This window comes from Sorex fumeus, unplaced genomic scaffold (assembly GCF_029834395.1).
Source record: "Sorex fumeus unplaced genomic scaffold, SorFum_2.1 ptg000039l, whole genome shotgun sequence".
NCBI classification, from domain to species: Eukaryota; Metazoa; Chordata; class Mammalia; order Eulipotyphla; family Soricidae; genus Sorex; species Sorex fumeus.
In genome coordinates this window covers 33,369,743-33,393,304 of record NW_026606096.1, presented here as the reverse complement: position 1 = coordinate 33,393,304, position 23,562 = coordinate 33,369,743, and the positions used below count along the sequence as shown (strand labels likewise).

Here is a 23,562-nt window from a genome sequence, read left to right as displayed (position 1 = left end):
CTTGCATATGGTCCCCTGACTTCTGCCAGGAGTGGATCCCTGAGCTCTGGGGTATATGGTTCCCAAACAAACTAAAGGTGTTCTGTGATATTTTATCATGAAACAGATCTGAGTTGTACTGGTGGATTCATTTAAAAAAAAAAAAGGGATCAGGGCTGGAGCGATAGCAGAGCGGGTAGAGCGTTTGCCTTGCATGCGGCTGACCCGGGTTTGATTCCCAGCATATGGTCCCCCGAGCACCACCAGGAGTAATTTCTGAGTGCATGAGCCAGGAGTGACCCCTGTGCAACACCGGGTGTGACCGAGAAAGCAAAAAAAGGATCAAGTGGCACATGCCTTCTTTTTAATTAAAACAACAAAAAATATAATAGCATGGAGATACTTCAGATACTTGAGTTGATTATATATTTTTTGATGAACCCAAGTAACCTTTCTTAGACCCACAGCATAATAAATTGGAACAGCGCCTGTTAAACTTGCAACGTGTTGTATTTCTCTTATTGGCTCTGGTGTGGTGGTGCCTGATAAGCTGAGAATGCCCTGTTGCTATGAGCCAACGAGTAAAGAACCAGATTGCAGCTGTGGAGAAGGTCTCCTCTCTGCCACACCTTTGGGATCTGTACAGGGGAGGGACCACGTTGGCGGGTGGGAATGGACAGAGTTGGGAGCAGGTCGGCTCATAGCTATTCCTATGCCTAAATGCTTGGCTTCAGGAAACAGATCTTTATGTTGCTTAAAAATGTTCCTTCAAAGACCCTCAGACTTTTCTCTAATAGACTAAGTTTATAGTCAGCTGATATTTCCATGAGGAAGAATGCTTTTCTTTTACTGTTATTATCTCCTCTGGTGGTTTTGTTCTTGCGGGGGTCAGCAGACTAGAGCCCAAAGGCCAGCCCAGCCCAAGGCTTGCTTTTATAAATAAAGCTTTATTGGAACACGGCCCATGTATTACATATCGTCTGTAGCTGCTTTTGCGTTATGGGAGCAAAGTTGAAGAGTTGCAGAAGGGATCATGCAGCCACAGAACCAATGTGATCTTTGCCAGGCAGAGCTCGCCAGCATCCAAGCTAGCATCCAACGTAGATGAACAGAATTTTAAATAATCCTGAGAACTGAGAAGAACCTTCCACGGATAAAACTTGGATGAGCCAGTGGGCTTAAAAGTATAAAATAGGGGCTGGAGCGATAGCACAGCGGGTAGGGCATTTGCCTTGCATGCGGCCGACATGGGTTCGATTCCCAGCATCCCATATGATCCCCCGAGCACCACCAGGAGCATTTCCTGAGTGCACGAGCCAGGAGCAACCCCTGTGCATCGCCGGGTGTCACCCAAAAAACAAAAAACAACAACAAAAAAAGGAAGTGTAAAATAGAGTTAATGCCTATGTAGATTTTTTCAGATGATCGTCATCCTTGTTTTCTCCATCGGATTCTGCTGTAGAGCACTTTTGTTGGTTTTGTTTGGGGGCCATACCCAGGACCACCTTCTGCCTCTGTGCTCCAGGATCATTCCTGGTGGTGCTCGGGGGGGAATATTTGTGATGCTGGAGACAGAAGCCAGGTGAACTGCGAGCAAGGCCAGCGTCCAACTCTATACTATCTCCCTGGCCCCAGGAGAACACATCTTAATCCTTTGTGGAGGTTGGTGTTAAGAACAGAAATAAACTTTGCCCCCTGCAGTTAGAATTCCTGTGTCTAGCACAGATTTTCTGTCCTTAAAAAAAAAAAAAAAAACTCACTGTGCTTGCAGGACTCCAGCGTCCTCAGCTCTGTCTTGGCATTCTGGATGTATTCATGGTATGGATTCCCAGAATCTCCAAAGCAGTGATGGCAGAAAGTTTACTACAAAAGGAACTCGGCTTTAAACCGTTTCAGTGGCGGCCGCTTAGGCGGGTGTTCTGTTTGGAGATTTGTTAGTCTTAAGAGATTTGACTTAACAAGCTGCATCCTGTCGGTGAAGTTGGGTAATTTCCATTGTTGGCCCATTCTGGGAGCCTCAGAGACAGACAAAGCACACCTGCTCTGCGGGACTGAGAGCAAATAGAAGGAAGTTAGCGTGAAATCTGGATGCGAGAGATATGATTCATCCTGGAGGAATGGCCAGCTGGCAACCTTTCTTCCTGAGTTTGCGGACGGACAGGAGTGAAGCCCTCCGCCCCGCTGGGATGGTTATTGGCAGCTCGTGGAGTAAAGTAACAGCGAATCGATAATTAGCACTGGCTTCCGGTGCTTTGATACCCTAGAGGCCTGCTCAGAGCTTCTGGGGGGCAAAGTTTGGGCATCTTGGCTGCCCTCCTCGTCTCTCCCCATTCACCCTCACTTAGCCACTGGTTGCATTTCTTTAGAGCCAAGGTTCCAGGACTTTTTTTTTTTTTTGCTTTTTTTTGGGTCACACCCCGCGATGCACAGGGGTTACTCCTGGCTCTGCACTCAGGAGTTACTCCTGGCAGTGCTCAGGGGACCATATGGGATGCTGGGAATCGAACCCGGGTCGGCTGTGTGCAAGGCAAATGCCCTACCCGCTGTGCTATCGCTCAAGCCCCGGTTCCAGGACTTTTTTGACCTGATTACACCCCTTTCAGAAAAAAAAAAATCATTGCTTTTCTGGAAATCTACTTCCTTTGAGTGAACAAATGAAAAGCGGCTCCCTAATTTAAAAAAACAAGATTATACCCCCCATTCCCATTATTCCAGCTCGTCCTACTCTTGGCAGGGGTGCAGGGAGCTCTGCTCTAGAGGGGCCCTAGTGGGGGTGGTTTGGGGGTACCCGGGAGCAGGTACCCCCCACGGGGGAGTGTTTGGTCAGTGCTACCGGTCTGCTTGCTTAGTGGTAGCCAGGGTGTCAGAGTCGTTGCAGACCGTAATTTTCCAGTTCCAGGGGCACATCACGCTGGGCCCACCAGGACCCCATGCAGCGGGCGTCATCGATCATGTGTTTTGGAACAGCCGCTTCCTGTTCTGTGACTTCGTTCTGTAGCTTTGTTCCGTGGCCCCGCGCGCCCCCCCCCCCCCCCCCACACCCCTCGCCTCACCCAGCCTGCGTTTCTCCTGTGCCTGACCCGGAGCTTTCTTCTCCTGCAGGTGTCCAGGCCGTGGCGTACGAGGAGCCCAAACACTGGTGCTCTATTGTCTACTATGAGCTCAACAATCGTGTAGGTGAAGCGTTCCACGCCTCCTCCACCAGCGTGTTGGTGGACGGTTTCACCGACCCGTCCAACAACAAGAACCGCTTCTGCCTCGGGCTGCTCTCCAACGTGAACCGGAATTCCACCATCGAAAACACCAGGCGGCACATCGGAAAAGGCAAGTGTGCCCCTTTCACCTCCTTCCCGTGTTTATCTGCCGGGTCCCCGTGCCCCCCCTTCCCCCACCCATCCCGGTCCCCCTCCCTCCCCAACCAACGCGCTCCTTCCGGTGGCAGACGAGCGTGGCAAACACCCCATCATCACGTACACTGGCTCCAGTTTGTAAATACCGTCCAAATCTGTATCATCAGGAAGTTCTTCCCTTTCCAATCAGGGATGTTTGTGGTCTGCCAGCTCGCTGGAGTTGACAGCAATTAGCCAGCCAGCAATTTGTCAGCTTACGTATAGCAGCCGAGGACGTAGCTCAGGGGCTGAAGCACATGTTTGACATGTGGGTGGCCCTGGATTCTACCCCCAGCACCACCAGCTCCCCCCCCGCCCCAATAAAAAAGAAATAATTCAGGACCTAAAACTCCAAGCAAATTAAAACAAAGAAACCAAGTGTTTCAAGTGACTGGTAGAGTGCAAATGGTGTACAGATTTAGCTGTCTGTCCTGGGTGTGGGCGAGGAAGGACATCGCGATCACAGCCCGTCCTGAGCCCTGGGCTCGGAGATGAGTCAGGTGACCGGAAGCGTGGCTACTGGCAGGACCCTGAGTATTCACTGGGCGTCGGAGACACTCAAGTGTGGAAAAGGACGAGAATGACATCCTGAGAGGTGTCCGTGTGAAACTGTGCTTTCAGTATCACTGTGCATGTGGATCTCTGTGTGCTCACATGTGTTAGTGTGTGCTTATGTGTATGTACGTGTGTCAGTTCTTGCCTGGAGTTTCTGACCTGTCTGCTGAAGGCAGCAGGAGGCACCCGGAGCTGGTGGCCATGGGCAGATGTGCCGTCCTGGTCAGCATCTTTAGCACTGTTTCCCACTAAGAGGAACCAGGGCTCCTGGGATGCAGGACTGAGACAGGCGGCACAGGATGGGGCGGAAGCGTGGTTATATCAGAGAGAAGGAAACCACCGATAGAAACCGCAGAGGCTCAGAGGGGGCATCCACCTGCCAACTCAGGACAAGGTCGCACCATGAAATAACTGGATGCAGGTGTGACCTTTGAACTCTCAAAAAACCACTCCGGTTCCTGAGTCCAGTCCAGTAATAAAGAGATGTCCCCAGAAATGTAGCTGATGGGTCAAGGCAGAATGAGGACCGGCATTGAGAAATCAGAGTGCCGTCAGAGAAAATCAAGACTCATTTGAGGTGGGGCCGAAGCAATAATACAGCGGGTAGGCCGTTTGCCTTGCACGCAGTCAACCCAGGTTCAATCCCCGGCATCCCATATGGTCCCCCAAGGACCACCAGGAGTGATTCCTGAGTGCAGAGCCAGGAGTAAGCCCTGAGCATTGCCAGATGTGACCCAAAAAGAAAAGAGAGGGAGAGAGAGAGAGAGAGAGAGAGAGAGAGAGAGAGAGAGAGAGAGAGACTCAAGGATAGTAGGTCGAGTTTCTGAGAATCGGGACATTTGTATGGTCTTCAAGTATCTTTTCACCCACTGCCTGGTAATTACAAGGGGTGATGAACGCCAGAAATTCATGGAGAAATTGGACAGGTCCTGACTAGGAGGTCCAAATAACAAGGGAGATAGGCAGATTCCATACCTCCAGCCCCAAATTAGGAACAGAATTTGGAGAATGTGTGGATTGTCTGTTCTTCCAGGTTTTCAGTGCAGGAATGTGAGGAGGTTCAGATTAAAAGATGAGTAACGGGTAAGAAGTCTCCTGTCATTCCTGGGTCTACTGTCATTTCTGGTCCGGGGAGGTGGCTCAAAGGACTGGACATAGGATTTTGCATACTTGAAGCCTGGACTCTAACCTTGGCTAAGCTCCCCACATCCTCCAGCATGGCTGGATGTGGCCTCAGAACAGACAGAAACCTGTGTCATTCCTGAGTGCCGTATGGTGTGTGTGCTGTGCGGTGTGCATGATGCATACATGCCATATGTGTGTGTGTCCTATGGTGTGTGCATGTGTGCCATGAGGTGCGTGTGTGTGCCGTGCGGTGCTTACATGTGTGTGTGTGCGTACGTGCATGCATGTGTGCAGTTTGCACGTATATGCGTGTGTGTACGTGCAGTGTGTGTGCGCTGCGTGTGTGCATCTATTGAAAGCAACCCTGAAACCGAGAATGCAAGGTTATATGGGGGTTCTTCCGCGTTTCTTTGTCCTATTTTAAACTAGCCTGTAAACTTTATTTTCTTCTTTCCAGAGTAAACATTTGTACAAATGGCCCACTATGATGTTTAGAGCAGTGGGACCTAAAATTTTAAAGGTTATTAATAGCTGCTTCAAAGGCATTGGAGATAAAGTTTTAGCATTTACGAACCTTGAAGAAAAAAAGAGACAATTCCTAAAACAGGAATTTCTGGCTCCTTTTTTTCTTACTATGACTAAGGAAGAAGCAAATTTAGTAAATGCTAGAACTCAGGTTCATGACATATAGCTATCTTTCTGTGGTCTGCTGCCCTTGACATGGTGTGTGTGTGTGTGTGTGTGTGTGTGTGTGTGTGTGTGTATTGGCAGGACATATTTTTAATCAAGTTCTAAAGATGACCAGGAACCCAAAATAATAGTAATCTGAAACATCCCTATGAAAAATTAGGAAAAAAGTAGTGATTACTGAAATGTTGTAATTCAAATTAATCCCCTCTCTGGGATTATAATTGTGGGAAATAAGCCAAAATTATCATTATTTTCAGATGCTTTGATCGAATATTCTTGGGATAGAGTCTTGAGTTGAAATTAGCAGGTCAAAAGCTCAAGGTACATCTTGGCCAAATTACTTTCCAGAAAGCTCTTATTAATTCCCACCCATACCAGAAGTGTTCCCCCAGGTCAGTATTGCTAATAGTCATTGTGTGTCTATTCAAATGATCTGATTGATTATCTAGAAGCCCCAAAGGATCTATTTTTATGAGTTTTAGGTAAGTTTCCTTGACTGTGGCAGTGGCCAGTTTGAAAGTACAATGTAAAGGAAATCATATTCCCAGTAGCAACAGAGAACATACATTTATTGGAATCAGTCTGCGGTAGTAGTGTGTGAGAACCCTGTGAAGAAAGCCACATTATTCAGAGAAAGAACATTTGAATAAAGTAATAGGCGGTCTGTGCATCTTACAGAGATGACTTAGTCTTGTAAGACCACTTTAAAGAAATTACTCCTTCCCAATTTAATTTATTTTTTTTAAAAACTATCCATGTCAGAATAACAATGTGATTTTTTTGAAAGCTGGAAAATGTTTTCTGGACATTACCTGGTAGGACACTACTCAGAATAACAAGTGATAAAAACTCAGATGAGTGAAAATAGCTGCATTTTTAAATAAAGGAGAAAAGAGCCTTAATGAGAGACTTAGTAAAACACACGAAACTACAATTAAATCAGCTTGTAGGCAAAACCACGGAACAACCTCCCAGCTGTCCTGAGCTTAAGATTTTAATGTATGTTAAGTGAAACATAAAAGGTCACATCTAATGGTTCTGCAGCAACAAAGGTGACTTCTGGGTGAGGTCGAGGGGCGAAGTCTGGTGCCCCTGGGGATGCAGAGAGATGTATGAGTTGCAAGCCAAGAAGCTGGAAGGAAATAGATTTCACTAGCGGGAGAAGGCACTTTCTTAGCATAGCAAGTATTAAGAAAGATCATAACAGTTTTAACTAAAAGATTCCGCATTTCTTTCTTTAAGTTGGAAAAGAATAGTAACACTGGGGCCAGAGAGCTGGTCCGGCAGGTGAGGTGCCCGCCTTGCATGCAGCTGCCCTGGGCTTGGTCCCTAGCACTCACCACAAACGCTCCCCCGGGCTGCCCCAGGAGTGACCCCTGAGCACACAGCCAGGAGGAAACCCTGGGTATCACCAGGTGCGGCCCAAAAGCTGGAAAAAAAATGAATGAAGAATACTATGAACAAAATGGAAAACTGAGGAGCACATGCAGAAACGAATTGTGGGCGCAGAGGGAGCAGAGCAGGTCAGGTGCTTGCTTGCCTTGCATGCAGCTGACCCTGATTCCGCCCAGGAGCCCCCATGGTCCTTCCAGCGCCACCGGAAGTGATCCCTGAGAACAGAACCAGGAGCCCTCCAGTACTGAAATGCCCACCCCCCAGATTTTGTCGTGTCACTGTATCACTGTATCACTGTCATCCCATTATTCATCGACTTGTTCGAGCTGGCACCATTAACGTCTGCATTCGTCCTAGCCCTGAGATTTTAGCAGCCTCTCCTTACTCATCCTTCCCAATGGTGCCGCATCGGAGGCTCTTTTAGGGCCAGGGGAATGAGACACATCATTGTTACTGTTTTTGGTATATCAAATATGCCACGGGAGCTTGCCAGGCTCTGCCGTGTGGGCAGGATACTCTTGGTAGCTTGTCAGGTTCTCCGAGAAGAAGCATCTTTCCTGTATACATACCTCATTAAAAATAATAACAATGGTAGAACCCCAGTGGGATAAATAGAAACGATTAACTTTCCAGAAGCACAGAGGACGATAAATCTACAAGTATATATCCCGCCTCGCATGCAGATGAAAAGAGTATTGTTTTCCAGGGATAAATCAGGAAAATTTTGTTTTTATTTTAAACCGACTCGAGACTGGCCAGGATGAAGTCAGTGGAGAGAAGCATTCATACGCTGCTGGCAAGGATGTAAATCAAGACAAGCATTCTGAAAGTGGTTTGGCCAAAGTGAATCAAAGGCCTTCGATGCAATGATTTACCTTCCAGGAATCTCTCCTAAAGATATTATCAAAAATAAGCAGACATGAATCATGGTATGTTACAACAGTAGAAAAGTAGTATCCGCACAATGGTTTAAGTAAAAGGAGAATGGGTAAATAAATTGGTTTATAGCCAGACAATTAGATATTTCACTTTTTAAAAAAAAATTGGAGTTTGGGGGCCATATCGGATAATCCCAAGGGGCTACTCTCCAGCACGGTGCCTGGGGGATCGTTTGGTTCCCGGGATCAAATTTGGGCCTTTTGCGAATCAGACTGGCTCTCAGTCTGAATGTTTAAATGAGAATTCCTGATGTTAGAGTCCAAGCAAAATAATAATACATGAAGCACTCAAATTATTGTCTCTATACCAGGTAGAAAAGCGGGCTTCTGGCCCAGCAACTATTTAATTATTGTCGGAACCTAGCCAATGTATACATATAAATACCACATATATGATTTTGTGTGCAACGGTTGTTTTAGCATTGACTACGGCTGGGCAGAGTTCGGTGCGAGGGAGACTGTGTGAAGTCGCGTGGACAGTGGAGAGTGACCCTGTGCTGGGTGACCTGGAAGAAACCCCCTGCACGGTTGGCGCTTTCCCAGAATGGTTTTCCCCTCTTTCTTTTTTCTGAGGGCTGGGCACTCGCCATTTCCTGTGCTGCTGGCACTGTTCAGCTCACCCGGAGGAGTTTGGAGCAGATGGTGGTTTGGTCAGATCAGACTGCACACAGGGAATCATCTTTCCAGTAGTGTGGAATTTTTCCCCCTGGATCCAGCTCTCAGCAATACTTCTTCCGCCTGTGGTTTTCTGGTTCACTTCTTTTAGTTTTTTTTTTTTGTTTCCCCTCTCTTACCCAGCGGTTTTAGCTGCAAACTTAAAGCAAGAGAGGATAAGGGAGACAGAGTTGTGTCGGATCTCATCATAGAGCCCAGCCTTATTATGTTGCTGTATTTTATTTTTAATGTAGGAATACTGCTATTTATTCAGCCACTGATTAGGCTGATTGAATTGGTATGCTGCTGTGTTTTGGAGCGATAGCACAGCGGTAGGGCGTTTGCCTTGCAAGCCGCTGGCCCGGCTACCGAGTGTATTTCACCTGCACGGCAAAGCCTGGCAAGCTACCCGTGACGTATTGGATATGCCAAACACAGTAACAACAAGTCTCACCATGGAGACGTTACTGCGCCCACTCGAGCAAATCGATGAACAACAGGAGGACAGTGCTACAGTGTATTTTGGAAAGCCAGGACTGCTTTCACTTCATGGCCAAATAGGGTCTGAAGGCACTCTCAAGGGCACAGGGAGATAGTCCAGGGTTAAGGTGTTTACCTTGCACACAGTAGACTACCGTCTCTGGCACCTCGTAAGGTTCCCCAAGCACTTCCGGGAGTTAAACACTCAGAGCCAGGAGTAAGCCCTGAGTACCAGGAGTGATCAGAGCCAGGAGTAAGCCCTGAGTACCAGGAGTGATCAGAGCCAGGAGTAAGCCCTGAGTACCAGGAGTGATCAGAGCCAGGAGTAAGCCCGGAGTACCAGGAGTGCTCACAGCCAGAAATAAGCCCGGAGTACCAGGAGTGCTCACAGCCAGAAATAAGCCCGGAGTACCAGGAGTGCTCACAGCCAGGAGTAAGCCTGGAGTACCAGGAGTTCCCAGAGCCAGGAGTAAGCCCTGAGTACTAGGAGTGCTCAGAGCCAGGAGTAAGCGCAGAGTACCAGGAGTGCTCAGAGCCAGGAGTAAGCCCTGAGTACCAGGAGTGCTCAGAGCCAGGAGTAAGCCCTGAATACCAGGAGTGCTCACAGCCAGGAGTAAGCCCAGAGTACCAGGAGTGCTTAGAGCCAGGAGTAAGCGCAGAGTACCAGGAGTGCTCACAGCCAGAAATAAGCCCTGAGTACCAGGAGTGCTCACAGCCAGGAGTAAGCCTGGAGTACCAGGAGTTCCCAGAGCCAGGAGTAAGCCCTGAGTACCAGGAGTGATCAGAGCCAGGAGTAAGCCCTGAGTACCAGGAGTGCTCACAGCCAGAAATAAGCCCGGAGTACCAGGAGTGCTCACAGCCAGGAGTAAGCCTGGAGTACCAGGAGTTCCCAGAGCCAGGAGTAAGCCCTGAGTACTAGGAGTGCTCAGAGCCAGGAGTAAGCGCAGAGTACCAGGAGTGCTCAGAGCCAGGAGTAAGCCCTGAGTACCAGGAGTGCTCAGAGCCAGGAGTAAGCCCTGAATACCAGGAGTGCTCACAGCCAGGAGTAAGCCCAGAGTACCAGGAGTGCTTAGAGCCAGGAGTAAGCGCAGAGTACCAGGAGTGCTCACAGCCAGAAATAAGCCCTGAGTACCAGGAGTGCTCACAGCCAGGAGTAAGCCTGGAGTACCAGGAGTTCCCAGAGCCAGGAGTAAGCCCTGAGTACCAGGAGTGATCAGAGCCAGGAGTAAGCCCTGAGTACCAGGAGTGCTCACAGCCAGAAATAAGCCCGGAGTACCAGGAGTGCTCACAGCCAGGAGTAAGCCTGGAGTACCAGGAGTTCCCAGAGCCAGGAGTAAGCCCTGAGTACCAGGAGTGCTCAGAGCCAGGAGTAAGCGCAGAGTACCAAGAGTGCTCAGAGCCAGGAGTAAGCGCAGAGTACCAGGAGTGCTCAGAGCCAGGAGTAAGCGCAGAGTACCAGGAGTGCTCAGAGCCAGGAGTAAGCCCTGAGTCCTGCGGGTACAGCCCAGTGGTCCCCCCACATCTCCTCCCCCGTACACTATCAAACAGCAATCACTGCCCATTATTACTGATTTTGTTGTTTTTATGAGACCTTGTCGTGTCATTTCCTAGAAAGCTACTCATGCAGGCTGTCATAGGGACATTGTATGAACTGATCCAGTGAGCTAAGATTTGTATCTTCGTCGTGCAAGATTTTGAGGGCATTTCTTTAATTAGCCACCCTTGGAATCCACGCGCATTTGTACAGGGGAGCCGCCCACAGGCACACAGCATCTCTGCACACAGCGGCCTAAACCCCTGTGCCATCCGCAGGCGTACACCTGTACTACGTGGGCGGGGAGGTCTACGCCGAGTGCCTCAGCGACAGCAGCATCTTTGTGCAAAGTCGGAACTGCAACTACCATCACGGATTTCACCCCACGACCGTTTGCAAGATCCCGAGTGGCTGCAGCTTGAAAATTTTCAACAACCAGGAATTTGCCCAGCTCTTGGCGCAGTCTGTGAACCACGGCTTCGAGACGGTCTACGAGCTCACAAAAATGTGCACCATCCGCATGAGCTTTGTGAAGGTAAGTGGGCTCTGCGGGAGCTTACTCCGACTGTGTCCTGCTCGCCCCCCCACCCGCCCCCAGCTTTAACCCCACCCGCCCGCCATATAAGTCTGCACCCTCTTGCTGTGTATCTGAGGCAGCCAATTTATTATCTCACCAATGCTCTGCTTTCCCCAGGCTGGAGAAATTCATCATTAGGAGACTATCAAGTCTTAAACACCCATGACAGCAGCTTTAGTAACTTTTGTTCATGCAAAGAGCACTAGTTGAGGGGCTGGAGCGATAGCGTGGCAGGTAGGGCATTTGCCTTGCACGCGGCTGACCCGGGTTCAATTCCCAGCATCCCATATAGACCCCGAGCACCGCCAGGAGTAATTCCTGAGTGCATGAGCCGGGAGTAAGCCCTGTGCATCGCCGAGTGTGACCCAAAAAGAAAAAAAAATTAAAAACAAAAAAGAGCATTAGTTGAGCCCTTGTTTGTCTTATCAGAATACGTTCTGCTCTATCTTGAACAGATTTCAATGCCCGGGTGTCCCAGAAGATCAATTCAGTTGGCAATTCCCCCTTTCCTTTTTATTCCATTTTAAAAGTACCTTCTGATGATAGCACTTCGGTTTCAACAGTAAACAAGGGAACTTTTGGGTAAAAATAAAGGTTCGTGATGCTGAAATTCAGTTTTGATCACTCTGGGTTTGATTTGGGGTTTTTTCATTTTTTTTGAGTTCTAATTTTAATTGGAGGTAATTTTATTTCATTTAAGAGAATAAGGGGCCAGAGTGATAGTCGAGCAGGTAGGGAGCTTGGCTGGCATGTGACTGACCAGGATTCTTTCACCCCTGGTACCACATGTGGTCTCTGAGCCTTGTTAGGGATGAACCCTGAGCACAGAGCCAAGAGTAAGCCCTGAGCACTGCCAGGTGAGACCCAAAACAAACAAACAAAATGTTTTGAGTTAACAAGCCCCTGCCCCAGACAGAATCAGGGGGCCTTGCTTAAGATTATGCTGGTGGCTTGAGGAGGGAGACAGGAGTTGCAGACAATCCTCTACTAACCTTTTCTTGGCTGCCTCCTCTTCTGAGGCAGCGTGATGCTGACTCTGCTACTGAAATGCGAAAGATCTTTTTTTTCCCTAATTAAACATCTGATTGAATTTCATCAACCAGTACGTTGATTCTGATGGCTGGTGGACTTGTGTGAGTTCTCAAAGAGGAATTTGCATCCACTGTTACCTTGTGGAGCAGAGCTAATTATATATTGGGTGAGGCAATCCCCTTTCATGTCTTCGCTTTAGAAGCTCAGCTCACTTGTTGCTAAACCTGTTCTGTAATGCGTGTATTACAGAGGGCAATTTTGGAGCCCGACTTTGTTCATCCTCCTTTACATCAAAGACATCTGATGTTTTTTTTCCTCCCACATCGCGGACTCCTATTAGCAGATTTTCAGCTTGTTCTCTCAAAATATACTTTGCTGCTGAGTTCAGTACTTTATTTTCTCTTAGTAGTAAAGAGATTGTGTGTGTGTGTGTGTGTGTGTGTGTGTTTTAAGTGGGTGACCTATATACCATGTTCCAGTGAGTTTACCAAAACTTTTCTCATTCATGATTAGCAGTCTCTGTTTAATTTGACTTGGCCAGCTCAGCAGCATAAATTTTCAACGTGAGCACAGTGACATGCGATCAGCATATTGGCTTTGTTTTCATTGGTATGGAGGAAGGAAGAGGCCCAGGTTCTTGTCTGTCTGCCTTGTGAGGTGCCCTTCAGGCATCTTGGGAATAGGTGGGTGGAGCTGGGGACCGGGGTTCTCATTACTCAGGCCCCTTGAAGAGCCCATTGTTCTCCAGGGACCACACTAGACGAATTTATGACTCTAAGGCAGGCTCCAATAGGCTCTCGCCTCACGCTCACTTCATATTGATGACCCAAGCAGTTCTGATGATCCTGCGTTTTACACAGTTGGCTCTGCTTTGGGCCGAGAGAACCTGAGCCTATCAAATGCTTCCGGCGCAAGTGCTTACATGCATGAGGAGTCGGTTGGGTTTTATTCGTTTGGCACATAGCTCTTGCACACTCCCAGAGCTCCAAGGAGAAAGGTAAACTGGCCCGTGGAGTCTCTGGCTTCAAGGTGCTGTGGATGCTCTACTCTCTGTTTCATTGTCATGGAGGGGTCAACCCCTATCCTGCATGTAACTAAGAAGCTGCCTTTGGGGGCTTAGGACAAGTACAGCTTAATAAAAAAAAACTCTTCCTAGTCTGATAAATGACAGCCACTGCGCAGATGGCAACATCTTTGAACTCTGTTTCTGCAACACTTCTTCCCATTGCCGTTAGGACTGCGCCGTCTCACTTAGCATCTTTGGGAAATGATATAGAGCACTTGGCTGATAGGATGGCCGTTCTGGAGCTTTGCTAAAGACAGATGCCGATTTTATCAATTATTTGCACAGTGATGACTCCTTCTGGGAAAAATCCGGGTCAGTTCAGCTGAGTAGTATTTCTAGAGCTTATGGTAGCATGTTGGAGATCAGAGATGAAATAAGATCTGATCCCTGCCTTCAAAGAATTCACTTTCTACCGGAAGAAACAAGCACATTTTAAAAAAAAATTTAAAGATGAAAGTGGGCAGAGTGGATAGGGATTTAAGGCTCTTGCCTTGCAGCCAACCCCAACACCATGTTCTTCCCCTCCCCCCCAAGCATAACTGGGGTCACTCCTGAGCACAGAGCTGACAATAGCCCCTGACACTGCTGGTATGGACCCCCAAACAAAAACTGAGCAGTTTGTTGATATATATACCAGTGCACGGGTATACAGAGATATGCCACTCAGCTGTCATCATTCTCTCCTGAAAGTTCCCATATTCAGAGCTAAATATCACCCTGTCTCCTGCTATCCCACAGGAAACAGGACGACTTCTGTTGGTCTTACCCATGCCAGAGTTTCTGAGCTTTTGCAATAGCTAAATTGCTTTTTTGCATAGTCTGCTACCGAACTTTCTCTTAATTTCGTAATCCCGAAGGTGTCTGGCGAGTCAGCGATAAAGGGAGCTGTGGAAGGGGCAGAGGTGAGCTGCCAGCAGTAACGCTTTCAGGAACTTACCCGCTCTAAGGGCGAGAGACCAGGAGCAGAGTGTGGACGGGAAGGAGAAAGAGGCAGAATGAAAATTTGTCCTTTTCCTTCTTTGATGCCCACATGAGCGTTTTATCATAACGATTACAAGACTGTTATTTTTAATAATGGGCACAGAAAGTGTAGGTTATCTTTATTAAAAACCAACTTCATGATGGATTTTTAAGTTGCCGTATCCCACGGCCAGTGCTTTTTTTGGTTTGTTTTGTCTTCTTTGGGGACACACCTGGCCTTGCTGGGTCCTGGCTCCTGGGAGCACTGGGTACCAGGGAGTAATGGGGTTCCGTGTGCGAAGCCTCTTCAGCCCTCTGCACTGTCTCCGCAGCCCCAGATCGGTGCCAAAAAAAAAAAATCTTTTTTTCTGGTTTCACTTTATTGCTATGCGCATTAGTTGAGACTAGCTCCGCTTCGGCGGGACAGGACTTGTGGAATCCAGAATTCATGGATGGGCTTGGGCAACCACTAAACAGTCCCTCACCCCCACCACCCCCGAAATTGACGGGCAAGCTGTGTGGGCTTTCTGTGCATGTGGAAAGCCACGGAGCTGTCTTGAGCGTGTCTGAGGATGTGAACCCTCTTTTCCTTGATGCATGGGCCCCACCGAGTCCAGCCCGTTGGGTGACTGCCAATCTGTTACTTCTAGGGTTGGGGAGCGGAGTACCACCGCCAGGATGTCACGAGCACCCCCTGCTGGATTGAGATCCATCTGCACGGACCCCTCCAGTGGCTGGATAAAGTCCTCACCCAGATGGGCTCGCCACATAATCCCATTTCCTCCGTGTCCTAAATTACCGCTGTTGGCTGCTGCCTTTGGCGAACTCTTGAGCCTTGCACGTACTTGAAGGATGGACGAAACGGGCACCGGACAGACAGACAGAAAAACAGACAGACAGACGCATGGACAGACGGGATGGAGAACTGCCAAGGAGTCTCGATTATACTTGACCTCTGTGACCAACTGCTGGATTCTGAAATTTACAAACCGGGGTAACATACTGTTGATCTCAAGAACCTGTTAAGTTTACATGGTAACATTCTATTGTAAAATCAGCCTAAAAGCATACTCCCAGTGGACTGGGCCTCTAAAGGAAAAAGGGAGAGATGGCCAAGCCAAGGACAAATCAGGTGATCAGAAAACCAGTCCTAAGGGTTGCTTTCCCTCCGCCCCCCACTTTCTGTTTGGCACTTTAAGGTCATCATTTGGCAAAAGTTTCGCATTAATAGCCCTCCTGGAGCGTGTTTTTATCAGGTTTAGAGTCCGTGCCGAGTTCCCTACCCCCCATGGGATTTCAGGATCTTTTAAAATTGTTGGTTTAGTCATGGGTTTCTGTTTGTTTTTTTTTTAAGTAAAGGTTAATCTCGATGCTATACATAGTAATCTTTCTAAAAATGGTATGCTGACAATACTGCAGTCAAAATAATGTTAGGCATATGCTCTTTGCAAAATATATATGTACAGAATATTTGGACGTTAAGAGTTGATTAGGCTAGTGGATTTAGGTATATTGGAGGGGTGGGGGGGCGGGAAATGACAAGCGCAATTGTAGAATATACTGTAAAAAGTCAGTTTGTTGCTTTAAAGAAACTAACTGATGTCTGAGTTTTGCCGTGTTTCCATTTTTTTAAAAAGAGATTTTATCCTGTACCGCACCCCCTCCCCCCCACACACACCCCCGACCACCACATTTGTTCTCTCCAAAACAGCACTTTTGCACTTGGTTATTTCAGCCAACTGTGAGAGCAAATGAATGATTCCTGCTCTTCTAAATTGTACTGCCTCTGTGTTTCAATACCAATTGTACTGAGGGCTGGATCTTAATAAGCAGTTTTTTATGGCGCTTCCAGTACAGGAAAAGGCTTTAATTTTCAAATCAGTGGTTTGCCAAACCTAGTGACTCTGTTAAATATTTGAAAGATTTAAAGAACATCTGCTTAAATCCATTTCAAACTTAATTTCTTTGTACTATGGTTGTTTTATTTTCCTTCTGCTAATCTTTTATATTTACTTAACGCTCTCATCCATTGAATACTTTTATTCCCAAACTAGTGGGGGTTTCTCTACTGGAGATTTTAAATAAACCTGTCATTATTGCTTACTTTGATTAAAAATGTGTTGTTTCCTTTCCTCACACACAAGATCTTCAGGAGGTTAGATCCTCTTTGGATGGGGTTTATTTCTCAAGCATCCCTTGACACCAACACCTCTAACCAAATTATTACTCCAGAGGCAAGAAGACTGAATCTCAAGGCATGTAGGAATTCAGGAGAAAACAAAAAAGCAACACATGGAGCTTGAAAAATTAAGAAGGTAACTTAAGACCCCTGATTTAAATGCATACAGTTTGCCGCGTGAAGAATTTCAGCAGAATTAATCATTGGGGTACCACAGAGTCAGCTGAAAGTACCAATTTCCAGACGCAAAGTTGGATGTAAGGGTGACTGTGGAAGGAAGTGAGCGGAGGGAAGGAGGAGAACTAAAAAGCAACCCCAGAAATGGTGACTTCCCAATCTCCTCACATCTGGGCCGATTCTATGCCTACCCAAATACTTTTTCATGAAACACAACCCATTTGAAGAGCTCCTTGGCCAAATCCCTTGTTAACCTTCATACTTCATTAATATTTTTGTCTTCGGGGTCCATACCCAAGTGGTGCTCAGGGCAGACTCCTGACTGCTCTGGGATTTCTCCTGGCAGTGCTTGGGTGACCATATGTGATGCTGAGGTTGAATCAGCCGCATACAAGGCAAGTGCCTTACACTCTGTTTCCACCCATGCTCCGTTCTCCTTCACACTTCAGGTCTGTTTCCTGGAGTTCCTTATCAGCCCTGTTGCTTCTCCAGACCTCTATGCTGAGTCTGACTGTCTCCAGAAACACCATGGAGTCCTTGGAGAAAATCTGCAGTGGAGGGCATATGTCGGTCACCAACCCTTGCTTGTCTTTGCTGGGTCTCTTCATGGCTGTGTTCTTTATTTCTTCATGTGCAGAGTTACAGAGAACTGTCACGACTTTCTTGAACCAACCCGCCCCCTGCCCTCATCGCTCCCTCTATTACATCAAGGCAAGAAAGCCTGTGTCATCATGAGTTTATCCCCGAGATTAAGTCAATACACGCACGGCACTTTGAAGCTCTATATAATTGTAATGCTGCTAATTAACTCAGGCTGGGAAGACCATCAGAAAGAGCTTCAGTTCCACAAGGCTTTGATGAACTCCTTAGCCCTACATCAATCTAGAAAGTAAGGAGGGGATAATACAGTGGGTAGGGCTCTTGCCTTGAAATGTGCCTGACTTGGGCTTGATCCCTGCCATCCCATATAGTCCCCTGGGTATCACCAGGAGTAATTCCTGAGCACAGATACAGAAGTAACCCTTGAGCATCACCAGGTGTGGCCTTAAAACAAAACAAACAAAAAATACCTAACAAGGAAGTATTGGACCTGGAAGATAGCACCTCAATAAGGTTCATACCTTACACCTGGTATGAACAACACCTGGTTGAAGCCCCTTTACTGGCACCATCTAGGGTTCCCTGAGCACCGAGCTGAGGGTATGCCAAGAGTACCACAGGCATAGCTCAGGGCTTCCTCCTAGCTCTGTGCTCAGGGGTCACTTCTAGCAGTTGTGGGGCACCAGGGATTGATCTAGGATTAGGCTGCATGCGGGACAAGTGCCTTAACCATTGTGCTGTCTAGCTGACCCTCTTGTTTGAAGAGTCTTCATGAAACCGTATTGCAGGCATCACCCTGGTGACTAATTGCCCTGTTGGGACCTTCGCAGCATTGCTTCTTTTCACTCACGTGATGCTGTCCCCCACCCCCCGGCTGTCCGCTGGGAAGATGCCTCTTCTCCTTGGCATGTCCAGGGCTGAGTGGACTTGCTTCCCAGCCTGGGCTCCTCCACCCTGACACTGACCACCCCTGATCTTCAGCTCATCACTTCCCAACCACTTCCTGCCCGAATGATTCCAGCCCCCATCTGCTTCTGCCCACCCCCACCCCATGCCCTGATGTAAACGTGGGCCCTAGTGGACCCCTTCAGCACCTCTGTAGCCATCTACACATTTGAGGGTATGCCACACTCAAATTCTTTGTTTGTTTGTTTGTTTGTTTTAGAGCTAAACCCAAGGATGCTCGGGGCTCTACACTCAGGAGCCACTCTTGGTGTTGCTCGGGGGACCATATGGAATGCCCAGAATCAAACTGGGTCATTATGTGCAAAGCAAACACCCTTCTGTCAGACTATCACTCCAGCTCTGAGGTCCCAAATTCGTGGGCATCCCTTTGTAGAAAGGATTTAGTTAGACAGCAGAGCCTGGCAAGCTCCCCGTGACGTATTCGATATGCCAAACACAGTAACAACAGTCTCCAATGGAGACGTTACTGGGCCCGCTCGAGCAAATCGATGATCAACGGGAGGGCCTTTACTTACTTACTTACTTACTTACTAGGTGGGAAAGTTGTTCTTTGTTGGTGTTTCAGTGTGGTGTGGTTTGGTTTTTGGACCATACCTGGCTGTGCTCAGGGCTTACTGCTGGCCCTGTGCTCAGGAATCCCTCCTGGAGAGCTCAGGATCCACATGGGGATCTGGGGATCAAACCCAGGTCTGTTGCGTGCAAACACCTATCACTGTACTAAAACTTTGACCCCCTTGATTGGTCAAGTCTTTCCTGCTCCCAACAGGACATCAGAGGTCCCTGTTCTCAGGCGCAGATGGTTCCAAAGAGGATGAACTGGCAGCTGTTCCGCCCTGGGTGTCTGCCTAAGTACACAGCAGATTCTCCCATTACCAGTCACCAGATATTAATAACTCGCACGAATGCAGGAGGATCAGATGCGTTAACTTCCCAGCTCTGCCCCAACACTAAATGGATTGAGAAATGTCAGGGTGTCTGTCCTTCGAAAGGGCAGAGACAAGATTGGCCACTGTTGGACTGTTTGGGTGATTATTCTTGGACCACAGACCACACCCCGTGGTGCCCAAGCCTTCTGCCACTGCTCAGGAATCTCTCCTGTTGGTGCCTGGAAAACCCTTCAGACCTAACTGCAGAGCCCAGATTAAATGGGATTGAAAGGGTTAAAGCAAGTGCCTTCACCCCCATCTTATCTCTCTGACCCAAAATAAGTCCATTTAACCTTTCCAGGGCATGTCACTCTTCTGATGCATGAGGCCCGAAATGTGACTGTAGCACTGTCCTCCCATCGTTCATCGATTTGCTCGATCAGGCACCAGTAACATCTCCATTGTGAGACTTGTTGTTACTGTGTTTGACATATTGAATACATCACAGATAGCTTGCCAGGCTTTACCATGCGGGCGGGATACTCTCGGTAGCTTGCTGGGCTCTCTGAGAGGGGCAGAGGAATCAAACCCAGGTCGGCCTTGTGCAAGGCAGACACCCTACCCGCTGTGCTATCGCTCCAGCCCCACCAAAATGTGACACAGTGCAGAAATGTCTCAGGAACTGATTCCTCTTGGACAATCAAAAACATGAACATTTGAGTCTTCAAGACTCAGAGCCGATAGGGGACAGAGAGACAGGACAGGGGTCAAGGCACTTACATGGCACACAGCCAAGCCAGGCCAGTCCCCCATACCACATAGACTCCCCTGAACCCCACTACAAGTGATCCCTGAGCACAGAGCCAGGAGGAAGTCTTGAGTACTGATGATTGTGGACATAAGAGAAAATTGCTTGGTTCCTTTTATTTATTTTTTTCAGGCCAAAAAGTCAAGATATGTGCTCAGCACCTTGCACTATGTCTCCAACCGCTTTTGAACCCGGGTGACTTTTTCCATAGGCGACACTCACTCTTGGTCTGAATGCCAGCTCCGCGCTTCCTTCCTTGGGGTTTCATGTTCTGCCTTCTCAGAATATTATTCAATGAGAGCAAGAAACAAGTGTGGGCCAGTGAGCAATTGCGTCCATGGAATTCAACAAGATCTTAGAGGGAATATTGGTGACCAAAGGCTGTCAGGAAGTTTCCAAGAGTGGAGGATGTGACCCAGATAGCTTAGACCTGGCTAGGAGTGAAGGATTTGAGGGATCTGGAATACCAGGTAACTCATAAGACCCTCACTGTATCACTGTCATCCTGTTGTCCATCGATTTCCTCGAGCAGGCACCAGTAACGTCTCCTTCATCCTAGCCCTGAGATTTTAGAAAGTGCCACATTCGAGGCTCTTTCAGGGTCAGGAGAGTGAGACCCATCATTGTTACTGGTTTTTGGCATATTGGGGACGCCACGGGGAGTTTGCCAGACTCTGCTGTGCGGGTAGGATACTTTCGGTAGCCTGCCAGCAGAGTAAGAACTAGATACTCAAATGACTACAAATACTTTCTCCTCCCTTACCATCCAGAGAGGACCAAAGAGGTAGGGCAGAGGGCAGGTGCTTGCCTCGCATGCAGCCGACCCAGGTTCAATTCCTGGCACCTCATGTGCTTCCCCTGAACACAGAGTCTGGAATAGCCCTTAGGCAGTACTACTGTGGCCCAACACCCAAATAAATGAGTAGATAAGTAAATAGGTCGGAGAAACGGAAGTCACAGGAAGGCAAATGTATTTACCAGCCTCTGTTCATCAATAAGGTAAGGTCTGTATGTTCCTAAGAAAAGATGTCTTTTTTGTTGTTGTTTTTTGCTTTTTGGGTCACACCCAGCGATGCACAGGGGTTACTCCTGGTTCATGCACTCAGGAATTACTCCTGGCCATGCTCAGGGAACCATATGGGATGCTGGGAATCAAACCCGGGTTCAATGCAGGTTGGGCCGCATGCAAGGCAAATGCCCTACCCGCTGTGCTAACACTCCAGCCCCAAGAAAAGCTGTCTTATAGGTAGGGCTGCAGGGTTCAAGCATGTCTTGTTCAAAGGGTAACACATTGTACTTTCCCTGCATTGAAGAGTCCCGGGAATTCCTTCAATTCTTAAACCCTCTGTAACCAAGAAAGGGTCAAGATGGAACCCAAGAGCCCAATATGAGAAAGAGGAGCTGTGGGTTGGGGGTGCACGTCCCCTGCCCCTGTTGTCTGGCCCTATAGATTTTCCAATCCTTGACCATCAGAGAAGCAGAGACGTTTCCTTCGAAGACTTCTGGAAGGGATGGCGAGATTCCACACATCCGAAATGAAATGGCAGAGCCACGGGAAGCACTTTAGATCAGAGGTAAATAACATGCTTATTCCATTTGATCTCGGCTTTACACCAGATTATATAACTATACTGCAATTAAGCGCGATTTGATACTTTCATTCCCCCACCCACACCCATACTTTGGAGACACTTTGAAATTCCGTTTCAATTTGTTCTACTGGTCAGATGGCAAATGTTGTCACGGAATGCCGAGCGGTGGAGTGTTCTAAATGGCAATTTCATAGGCTCTTCGCTTCTAAAACCTTGGTCACTTGCTTTAGTTGTACATGAGTCAGAGGATTCAATCTCTTCCAGGAATGGTACACTTGATGGCCGTATTTTTTTCCTGTACGAAATGACAATCCGAAATTCCCTGGGAAAACGTTTGCTTCAGCTCCCTCTGGGGACAGGTGAGCGTGGACATACCTGATGGTGCTGGAGAGGGGTGTGGAACTTGTATCTCGGTGCATCCTGGGGTACTGTGTATGTGTGTGTTGGGTTGGGTTGGCGGTGGGGGGTGGGAAGGGAATTCCAGCCCTTGGATCTATCTCTGCAGCCCTTCAACTCCTGTTTCAGACTTTCAGAGAGGAGCGTGATGATGGGCCCTTCGGTCTGGAAGAGGAAGAAAGAAGCCTGGGCTCCTGAGATGGGTGTCCCCTCTGGAGACCACCCAGTTGCTGCTGAAAGTGCCCAAAACAGGCCGTCCTCCGCCCTCACCATCTTCTTGCCTTTCAGACTTCCTAAAATATCCAAAACCCTCCATACAGCTCTAAACCTCTAATCATTTTTATATTGCTTTATGGCTGCACTTGAATTATAAATATAAATGACCTTTTCATGATCTAATGAAGAAAGCTTCATTGTAATATCACCCCTTGCTTATATGTAAGAAATAATCAAACTTTAGTATCTTGGGGAAAAAAAAACAGAAAGTTCTTCCCAGGCTGCACACAACTTACAGTGTGGATGATTGGCGAAGAAAATCTCACTCGGGGAGGCAGGAATCAGGGCAGAGAGGGAAAGAGCGTTCCCAGCCTTAAACAGCAGGCTGACGGGAGAGCAGCCCTGCCCTTCTTGCTAGGAATCTCTTCAAAAGGCCAGAGGATGAGAGGATGGAAGCGGGAAGGAAGGTGTGAGGAGCGTCACGTAAATTGGGAAATTTAAGGCCAGTCATTGGCCTGTTGGTTCCCTGCACAGCCGGACTCACCCAACCCCAGCCCCTCACCCCCAGCACACATAGGTAAGCTCTGGGCTCCCCTATCTTCCACTCACTCGTCCTCTCTGTTATTCAGCAGATGTTTCTTGGGCGTGACTTCAGGCAAAATACAAGATTTCATCCGGTCTTGACACAGAGCTGCCAGGAAATCCCAATGAGGAAGCAGAACCTCAGAGAGCGCTAACCGAAGCCTGAATCACCTGCCATGTGTGGTGTGCAGAGAAACCATCCCAGTTGTGATCTCTGAGCAGAAAAGCAATTTTTGCCCAGGGAATGAGGGTGGATGTCTCTGTGTGGCTGACCCGTTTGCAATGGTTTGACCCAGTTTGTCTAGGTGAGTGGCTTGTTCAGGAAGCAGAGCGCAGGCTTGTTCCGTAGGAAAGAAGGCATCACGTTCATTCCCAACGTTGCAGTGAAGTGAACGGGCTTGGCCTGATGTGATGGAGAATGACAGAAAGAGAAGCGTTACTGGGAACTTTGGAGCCGTCCCTGCCTCGTACAGAGCTAGTTGGGCCAGTGCCATGGCCAGAGCTGGGAGAAATTTGTGCCTCTGACTCCACAGGGACCCTTATGGATCTGAGGGGCAGCCAGGCCTCCATGTCCTGCTACTTGTACTTACAGTGGCTGGTGGACCCAGCAGGGCTCTGGCTCTCTCACCTGCTCCTCCTCCCTTTCCTTCTTTCCCTTTTCCTCATGGTGCCCTTCAAGGCAAACAGAACCGTAGTCCTGGGATGGAGTGATAGCACAGCGTGGAGGGAGTTTGCCTTGCATGCAGCCAACCCGAGTTCGATTCCCAGAATCCTATATGGTCCCTGAACACCGCGAGGAGTAATTC

At 48.1% G+C, this 23,562-nt stretch overlaps 1 protein-coding gene across 1 annotated transcript in view; it reads left to right on the top strand.

The window, feature by feature from the left end:
* The window catches only part of SMAD1 (SMAD family member 1), a 66,619-nt gene extending 50,142 nt beyond the window's left edge, over window positions 1–16,477 (top strand). Inside the window, exons 5-7 of the mRNA XM_056119097.1 lie at window positions 3,082–3,303; window positions 11,018–11,274; window positions 15,025–16,477. Of these exons, the coding sequence (XP_055975072.1) occupies window positions 3,082–3,303; window positions 11,018–11,274; window positions 15,025–15,168 (623 nt within the window). The 3' untranslated portion in view covers window positions 15,169–16,477. The remainder of the gene's footprint in view (window positions 1–3,081; window positions 3,304–11,017; window positions 11,275–15,024) is intronic.
* Window positions 16,478–23,562: the final 7,085 nt, after the last annotated feature.